General features: G+C 42.4%; 2 protein-coding genes across 3 annotated transcripts; both read right to left on the bottom strand.

Moving 5' to 3' along the window:
• Window positions 1-266: 266 nt before the first annotated feature.
• On the bottom strand, window positions 267-2,986 carry LOC130559073 (uncharacterized). 2 transcript variants are annotated; one of them, XM_057341959.1, is made up of 7 exons: window positions 2,680-2,986; window positions 2,518-2,601; window positions 2,364-2,441; window positions 2,183-2,252; window positions 1,078-1,538; window positions 727-982; window positions 267-468 (listed from the first exon to the last, which is right to left on the bottom strand). In XM_057341959.1, exons 4-7 carry the CDS (start codon window positions 2,192-2,194, stop codon window positions 418-420), a joined length of 780 nt encoding a protein of 259 aa, XP_057197942.1. In that variant the 5' UTR covers window positions 2,195-2,252; window positions 2,364-2,441; window positions 2,518-2,601; window positions 2,680-2,986; the 3' UTR covers window positions 267-417. The 2 variants fall into 2 exon arrangements, with proteins under 2 accessions (XP_057197942.1, XP_057197952.1); XM_057341969.1 differs by lacking the exon at window positions 2,183-2,252.
• Window positions 2,987-6,625: 3,639 nt separating this feature from the next.
• LOC130555280 (uncharacterized) lies at window positions 6,626-8,258 on the bottom strand. The gene is made up of 3 exons (XM_057335380.1): window positions 7,914-8,258; window positions 7,431-7,835; window positions 6,626-7,333 (listed from the first exon to the last, which is right to left on the bottom strand). Exons 2-3 carry the CDS (start codon window positions 7,607-7,609, stop codon window positions 6,745-6,747), a joined length of 768 nt encoding a protein of 255 aa, XP_057191363.1. The 5' UTR covers window positions 7,610-7,835; window positions 7,914-8,258; the 3' UTR covers window positions 6,626-6,744.
• Window positions 8,259-8,295: the final 37 nt, after the last annotated feature.

Here is an 8,295-nt window from a genome sequence, read left to right as displayed (position 1 = left end):
ACTGCATGATCTCTTCCTCAAATCCCTCATCTTGCAGGTCCTGGTCATCGACTTCCTCCAGCCTGTCTTCCTCCTCTGGGTTCTGGAGCACTGGAGTCAGTGTTTTGCCAGTCTGGCTGTAAAGGTACTCCCTTCCCAGAAATTCACCTACAAGAATAAAATGAAAAAAAGAAAGTTTTCTTAATATTTTGTCTAGTACATTAAATGCAAAATAGATGCAAAGTAGAATATTGCAAAAGAACAAATGAATGAATTTCTTGCCTGTATATGCTCCAGGAGGGCGATAGCGCTCATCCCAGGGCTTCCCAAAGACTGTTCGGCTAAGCCGGTCCACAGCCTCTTTCATGGCACTGCAAAATGACCGGCTGGAGGATGCTCCTTTAATGGCGTCTTCCATTCGGTCATCATTCCAACGCATCAAGCCCTCAAGGAGATAGGCCTGAAAATGCGCATCACTGGCACTGGTTCCTAAAAGTTAAATAAACAAAAAAGGGTTTTGTACATATGTACAGGCTATGTACAACTACTGAGATGCTATGGAGTGACTGGTTACTTGTAATACATAAAAACAAATGTCATTATAACTGTCAGCCAAGAAAGAAAAGAAATGTAATAATACTGTAAAGTTTGACATGTATTAATGTGACATTACTTTAAAGTAATGGAAGCAGTTAGAGTGTTTATATTCTTTTACAGAAAAATTAGTAATCCGTATGTATGTAATACCTCAATAACATCGCTGGCGTACACGGCTAACAGCCACTTAGGTTTAGGTAGGGCAGGTAAGAGAGGAGGCTCAGCAAACACAGGAGGCTGCACGAGGGAGGACCTTGTGAATGGTTCGCAGGCAGTCAGGTACTGCAGGACACGCTGTGTCCATGCCTCACTGTGTTGTTCCATCAGCTTCTTGTAAAGCTGAGTCGCACTGCTGCCCAGTGTCCTCTCCCTCATCATCCTCAGCACGCGGTTGTCACATGAGTATCTAAGGAAACAACAGTACGATCATGCAAATGCTTCGGTTGGTAAAAGAATAACACAATAAAAGCGCCTACTAATGAATGATTCATTATGAATTACCTGTATGTCATGTATGTCAGCAAAGCTGGAAACTGACTGCGGTGGCCCATATCCAGCTGTCCTAAGATGTCCTCAGACCAGGCGGGATACTTCTTTTTGCAGCCTTTGCACTCCAGACACTCAGTGGCAATGTCATACCACCTGTCGATGTCTAAGACCATGCGCACGGTACGGTAAAGTCCTGCCGCTGTCAGTCTGTGCTTACCACAGTCTGGGCGAATACAGACATGAGGAATTAACCACATCTTCAGCGGCATCCATAAGAAAAGGGGCCGACATAAGAAGAGGTCGGGTGAGGCGGGCGGCTGAGTGTGAACTAAATAGTGTGTTCCGGATCCACTCATGCTGGAAAGGTGGAAGATGATCTTTCCAGTGGCCTGGAAGCTCAGCTGATGGCTGATGACGTGGAAGATCTGGTGTTCTTGCTGTTTCCGCTGATGGAGACGGACCGGCACAGGCCTCTGAGTGAACAGTAACAAAAAAATATGGCTGTTGCATTTGATAGTCATATGCCATAAATGCAGCCCAAAAACAGCATGCGAAGCAGTAATTTTGGACAAGTATTAATAATTATTATGATTATATTTAGGAATAACAACGAGGAAAATGGTACTAGTGTTAAGAAGCAAAGAACACAGTGTACACTTTATTGATGTAACGAATATGGAATCGGTACAGCTCTTTGAGAATGAGGATCAGGTGTAATGGAGTAAGGAAAATGATGTATGATCACTTCAGTATAATGCCCACATACATGAAGCATGCACACAGATACAGTAAGGAAAAACCTCTAAGTGCCATCTCAAATTTTCTCTTTTACATTTCGGTTCAGCAATTTCACTTTACAGTAATAGCAATGAATAGGTTCTTTCATTACCATTCAAGTGAAATAACTGAATATTAACATAGGAGCCTGATAAAAACGCTAATTATAAAAGAAAATTTGAGATGGCGCTTCAACTGTTCCTCTAAAACAATGAATCTCCACCATCCTGTCTGCTCAGGGGGAGCTAAAGAGTGAGTGAGACGAGCAAGCAGTGTGAAAAAGTTATCCGGTGATTGTTTAACAATGGGTTCGTTCGGAAACGCTAATAAATACACTGACACTTTTGGACATGTTTTAAAGAAGTGCACTCAAGGAATGCATCCCGCTTGAGGCATGATGTGACGTAATTCTGTATTGTAAACAAAACATATTTTAAAATGTTGATTTTCTTTTCAAAAGTAATGCTGTGTGTTTTCACAAAACATACGTATAATATTTGCATTCGTGTCATATGCCACACCTGTATTTAGCTGTGCTTCACATTGTGATGCAGCAAACACCAGCTCCGCATCATCTTCAGCAGTGGGAACGGAAGTGCCTGGAGCACAAATGTTAAAACTAAATACTGTGAACAATACACAGAGACAAACGTATGAAAGATGGTGCTTACTTACCAGTTACGAAAAGCTGCCTTCGGGTCAAATGTTTGGCTGGGAGTTCTGCTGCTGGAGGAAGTAAAGTGGCCTTCAGTAATGGATCTGGAAACAGCGAGTGGACAAGTTTGCAATTACGATAAATGAATACATGTAGGGAAAATTCAATATGCACACGCTTACTCATAGGGTTTAACTGGTTACAGGAGTTTTCTGGCCAGCTGTCAGTGGAGACAAATGTTTGCCACGCGCCAACAGCGCTTTTACAGTGGCGGTCTGCTGTACACCAGTTTGGATGGCTGTAGATGGAGGTGCAGAGGTGGAGGTGCTGACGCACTGGAGGTTGTGGGTGGAGGTGCAGACAGCACCTGCTCCTTCGGTTTGGCCCTTTCAGACTCCACATTTTCAAGGCGCTTCGCCTCTGCCGATGGTGCCATGAGGAGTAGGGTTCATGTTGCCAATTGGCGGCGAAAAACAGGGTATGCGTACATTTTCTGAAAGGAAAATCAGAAAGAGACTATTACCTCTAGCAATCTGAAATATACCTGCATGTTAAGTGTGTAACAATTATTTAACAACCTACACGTAAACCATATTACTGTTTTTGCTTATTTTATTTAACATTTATTTATCCAGGAATCATTTAATTTCACACAGATCACACAGATCTTCAGGCTGGTGTGACTTGAGTTGATATCATTTCAAGGGATCAGACTTACGGTTTTCCTAAAACAGCCGATCAAACTTCCCCAAAATCACATAGATTTACATTGATAGATTGTTCAGCTAAAGATGTTCACTTTCAAATGTCAACTCTCGAACACACAACAATCTTTTTTCAACAATGTGTTTATTAACTTTAACAAATTTTAAAAACAGACTGGCTTTCTTAGGCCAATATAAAGTTTTATCTCATCTAGTTCTTTCCCTTAGTTTTATTCTTCTGGGACTCTAACTCCTCACAAACTTTTACCTCATCTATTTTTTTATCATTATGTTCATTCAAATGTAATGTAAATGTCATAGGGCAGAAACCATGACTGCATATCATTGTTGACAGCTTAATTAGCGGACGGCGGATGATTTTAACTTATCTGATGAGTAGCGACATGTTTTGTTCTATATTAATAATGGGAAAAGTTGTTAAATAATTCAATAATTAAGTAAACCATAGCCTTACCTATTGCAAAGATGACAACAACAGCGCAGCGGCCGGTGATTAATCAAAAGTAAGCGACATGAGAGAAACGCGATTGGTCCACAGTAAGCCAGAGGAGAGAAACGCGATTGGTCCACAGTAAGCCAGAGGAGAGAAACGCGATTGGTCCACGGTAAGCCAGAGGTGAGAAACGCGATTGGTCAAAAGTTATCCCCAGTCGAGAAACGCGATTGGTCAAATGTAAGCCCCAAAGAGAAACGTGATTGGCTCATGTGGACTTACTTTGGCTCAGCCAGTGGGAAGCAGCAGGCGCAAAACGCCAAGGTCACTTCGAAACAAGTGTGTAGTATAATGCAATGCAAGTCGCTTTGGATAAAAGCGTCTGCCAAATACATGTAAATGTAAATGTAGATACAGATAACTTTCCCAACATTGCCATCTCAGTATAACAATTGTTAATCATTTAAGTGGAAGAAATGAATGTATAAAGTAAATGTGGTGAAAAATACCTTATTTCAATTGTAGAAAAATAACTAGGGGTTTAAATATCTGTAATGGAAGGATACCGAGAACATAATAAGGATTCTAACCTGTGAACTTGTGAACGCGACGGAAGTGCTTTGTTTCATTTCGTCGCGTGTCCTTTAATTAAAGCTTCAGGTCAATTCACTTAAAGCCGAGGTCTGGCAGACTCTCCTGAGGTCATCCAATCTTACTACTGCTCGACATGATGCTACTGCAGTAGCCATCCTCACATATAATAAAAGAAATAGTCTATTGATGAAAACATCATAGGCCTATAGTTCTGATCTGATATGTGATGTGAAAATTTAGAGAAGTGAGTTAGACGGATTCGGACCTGCTTCGCGGCAGAGTTAAACTTAATCGTCACGTGTCTTTCGCACTACGCCACTGCGCTCTTTTCTGAGGGAGCGAGGAGTCACCTACGTTTTTCGTTCTTCCGATGTCCATGCAACTGCAATAAAAAATTACTTTGAATTGACCTGCCCAGACAGCCTATCCCCTGTCATACCCAAATGACGCCCCTGTGTGAGAGATGTTCAATACTTGCGACCGCAACATTATAAAGAGTTGGTGTTTTAAATAAACAAATGTAGTAATTAAACAACAATAGCTTACGTTTCGAAAAACATTTTTATTGGGACTATAGAAAACTATTGTTTAGGTGCCAGCTGCCCCTGTGGGTGGCACCGGCACACCCGTGGCTACTGTTTTAAACCATGTTTGACTTAAAGTGGGCAGTTTACCAATTGTTACCTGACGGTTTCAGCGGGACTGTCTCGCTGCAGACAGGTGATGACAGCGGCCATTGTTTACCATCACTGGGGACAGAGACACGTTTATGGCACAAAATTAACAAATTAATCTTTTCTGGGTTTCCTTTCTCGGACGGGATTCTCTATGCATAGTTCAGGCCTGTCTCCTCAACGATTGGTGTATTTTATTGCACAACAACTATTCGTTATTTAAGCTAAATGATAAAAATCACTCACTTTTAAAATGATGGACATGGCAGACAGCTTTCTTTCGCCCGTCAGCGCGGCTTTCCCTTAGCGCATGACGTCACATGAAAACTACGGATACATGCATTCACATGATCACATTAATGTCTCTAGACGCCTCCACCCTTGTCGTTTTGACATAAAAGTTGATTGGTATCAATGATAATGAGTTATTTTGTCAATATATATAATAACCAATATATGAATTATAAATATTATAGCTTGGTTTGCCGTTAGAGACTTGCCATTGGTTGATGTTTTGAATAATTAATTAGGTCGATGTATTTAAGGTTTGGATGGTGTTTAGGCGATGTTTTCATTAGTTATTTATAAATATAATTATGTTTCGTTCTGGGTGATAATATGTATAGTACACAATGTCCTGATTTATAACTTTGAAATTAATGTTATTTAAAAGATACCGTCGTTATGTTTATTGTCGCTCCTTGGCAGTATAAATAGCAGAGGACAAGGTTTCAGTAATCGAGCGGAGCTTCTGCCTACGCGTGTGACAGGTCTAGGTCTAGCTAGCAGCAGAAGCTCCGCTTTCGTCGTCGGTAAGATATGCGTCGTCGCGTTTTTTTGTAAACTTGTAGTAAAAATAAATTAATATTTAACACGCAGTAGTGTTTGGCTCACGAGTCACATGTGATTCTTTTATAAAAAAAAACACGTAGCTCGTAACGTATTTTACTTTTCCAGTGGTGTTCCGTCCAACTCGCCCAAGTTGAAAAATGCGCTGTTGCTCCCAGATTTCGATTGCCGAAAATCACATTGTGTTCGATACAAACCAACTTTAAAATGATTTCTCAAGCTAAGCTGAAATCATCATCAAACCTTGCTTTTTTTTTAATTGCAGACCTCTTGTTGCTTAAAAACATTTTTAAAAAGTGTCTTTTAAGAATGACACATTTATAGGGCACTGGCTTCAGTTGGAAAAAATAGACGCAGTCCCCTGCAACCATATTCGGGCTAAATTCCTGGGCGTTATGTAAGAGTTTTAGTCACATGAGTAACAATTCACCTTCCACAGGCTGCACTCGCACCCGAAGCTAGCTGCGCGACAAGTGACAAGTGCTCTGCGTCGGTTCGAGGCCCGCGCAGAGCGGGGCGAGAAGGACCGGTTACACAAGGTCGGTCACAGCTGAGCCGTGCTGATATCTGTCGACTACATGTGTATTGCAATCATTTGCGCCTTTGTTTATTCAGTTATAGTTGTAGACATCATTATATATAAAAGCATATTACATGTTTATGTTTAAATAAACTCAATAAAAACGTTTCTTCAAAAAATTTTTTTTTTGTGTGTGTGGGATATGATTTGATTGATTTATTAGATTTAAAGACACTTCAAATGTAAAATTGTTTATTAAAATAAAATGAAAACACACAAATATTGAAATGAGCACGCACGCACGCACTCACTCACTCACACACACACACACACACACACACACACACACACATACAGAAGAATATGAACGTGTGGGCCCATGAAATATATACAGGAAAGATGAAAGATGAGGTGGAGTTTATTTTGCTGGCGCTGTTCTGCCAAACAGTCATCTAAAGATTTCCCATTTGAAGAACGCAAGCAAAACGTGGCATTGCCATATCGGCTATGGCCAAAGTCTTTAGTTTTAGGCTGCCCCACATTTGCACATGCTTCCTCTTATGGACTCCGCTTTCCTTCTCCAGGGACCGCCGGCGCCTGTTCCTCTGGGTGTAACGGGACAAAGGAGCAGCAGATGCAGGAGCAGACACAGAAGCAGGTGGAGCAGGGCCTGCACCGGATGTCGAAGCACCAGAAGATGGAATGACCATTGACACAGTCATGTCTGGGTTAAGGACTAGCGTGCCTAACAATGACCCAGGTGCTGAAATGGGCTGCACATCTCCTGATGCTGTGGGGGCAGGTGTGATGGGGCACTCCCTGGTGACAGCAGCAGGCTGTCGACCTGGTCGCAGAAGAGGAGCCTGTCCTTCTCGATTTGGCAGAAGGATGAATTGATGCTTTGGGCTTGATGTCGAGGGCGCTTCATTCAAATTTTCCCTCGGCGGAGGAAGCTGCATATCAGCCACAGCAATTGGGTCAGGTGGAGTCAGTCCCTGAGCGAGGACACTCATTTCCTGATTCTTCTGCCGCCGTTGAAACCTGAAAATAAATGACATGTATTATATATATATATATATATATATGTTTAGAAGTATTCCGTTTGAACACTTTGAAGCAAATAATGTGCCTCGCTTACCACTGAATGAGTGTCCTCTGGTTTAGCTCAAACAGCTGGATCATTGTTTCATCCAGCAGCCTGCAACTGTTAAGCACCAACTCTCGGATGTGGTGGTAATCTGAGAGGATTTTAGACCACCTGGGGGTGCAAACTCCAGCCTTCTTGGTCGGTGACTTGTGTAAAGCACACAGCTTCATACAAATGGCCTCAACCAAGCGGCTGGTGCTGCGCTACTGTGCTGGACCCCCAGGATGTCCAATCAGACACCGTTTCACACTCTCCACACCCGGTGTGACTCCAGACCGCTGACCTGTCAACTACAGATCAGTGAGGTAAGGAGCCTCACGAAGACCCACCAGGTAACCAGCCAAATCCTCAACCCTTGTCCCACCCAGCGATGCCATCGGGTCCAATGACTGCTCCCTAATGAATGCAGATTAATGTTAATATATGTGGAATAAAACGAGATAGAAATTAAATAAAGCCCTTAAAGTGTCTTACCTGAGCCTCGTCGGAGACACTGCTTCCAGTATCAGATGGCTGTGACAGCACTGAACGGGCAGGAGCAAGATGTTGTTCTCCACCAGTTGATGTGGATGGCTCAGCCAGTGATGCTGGGGACTGAGGCAGAGGCAAAGATGAGGGGCTGTTTTTGAGATCGCGGCAGGGGTCATCCTCATACAGCACTGGAACTGTGATGTCCTCCATGATCTCTTCCTCAAATCCCTCATCTTGCAGGTCCTGGTCATCGACTTCCTCCAGCCTGTCTTCCTCCTCTGGGTTCTGGAGCACTGGAGTCAGTGTTTTGCCAGTCTGGCTGTAAAGGTACTCCCTTCCCAGAAATTCACCTACAAGAATAAAATGAAAAAAAGAAAGTTTTCTT

Source organism: Triplophysa rosa, linkage group LG1 (genome assembly GCF_024868665.1).
Source record: "Triplophysa rosa linkage group LG1, Trosa_1v2, whole genome shotgun sequence".
NCBI lineage: Eukaryota > Metazoa > Chordata > Actinopteri > Cypriniformes > Nemacheilidae > Triplophysa > Triplophysa rosa.
The sequence above is the reverse complement of the archived record's forward strand: the minus strand, read 5'-3'. Positions and strand labels throughout refer to the sequence as shown.

Bases quoted from the DNA above. Each gene is read 5' to 3' on its own strand.
- LOC130555280 (XM_057335380.1), bottom strand. From the start codon at position 7,609: ATGAAGCTGTGTGCTTTACACAAGTCACCGACCAAGAAGGCTGGAGTT. The intron at 7,334-7,430 runs GTAAGCGAGGCA...ATTTATTTTCAG, and splicing joins CAGAGGACACTCATTCAGTG to GTTTCAACGGCGGCAGAAGA.
- LOC130559073 (XM_057341959.1), bottom strand. The intron at 983-1,077 runs GTAATTCATAAT...TTGTTTCCTTAG, and splicing joins CTGACATACATGACATACAG to ATACTCATGTGACAACCGCG. The intron at 469-726 runs GTATTACATACA...TTTAACTTTTAG, and splicing joins ACGCCAGCGATGTTATTGAG to GAACCAGTGCCAGTGATGCG.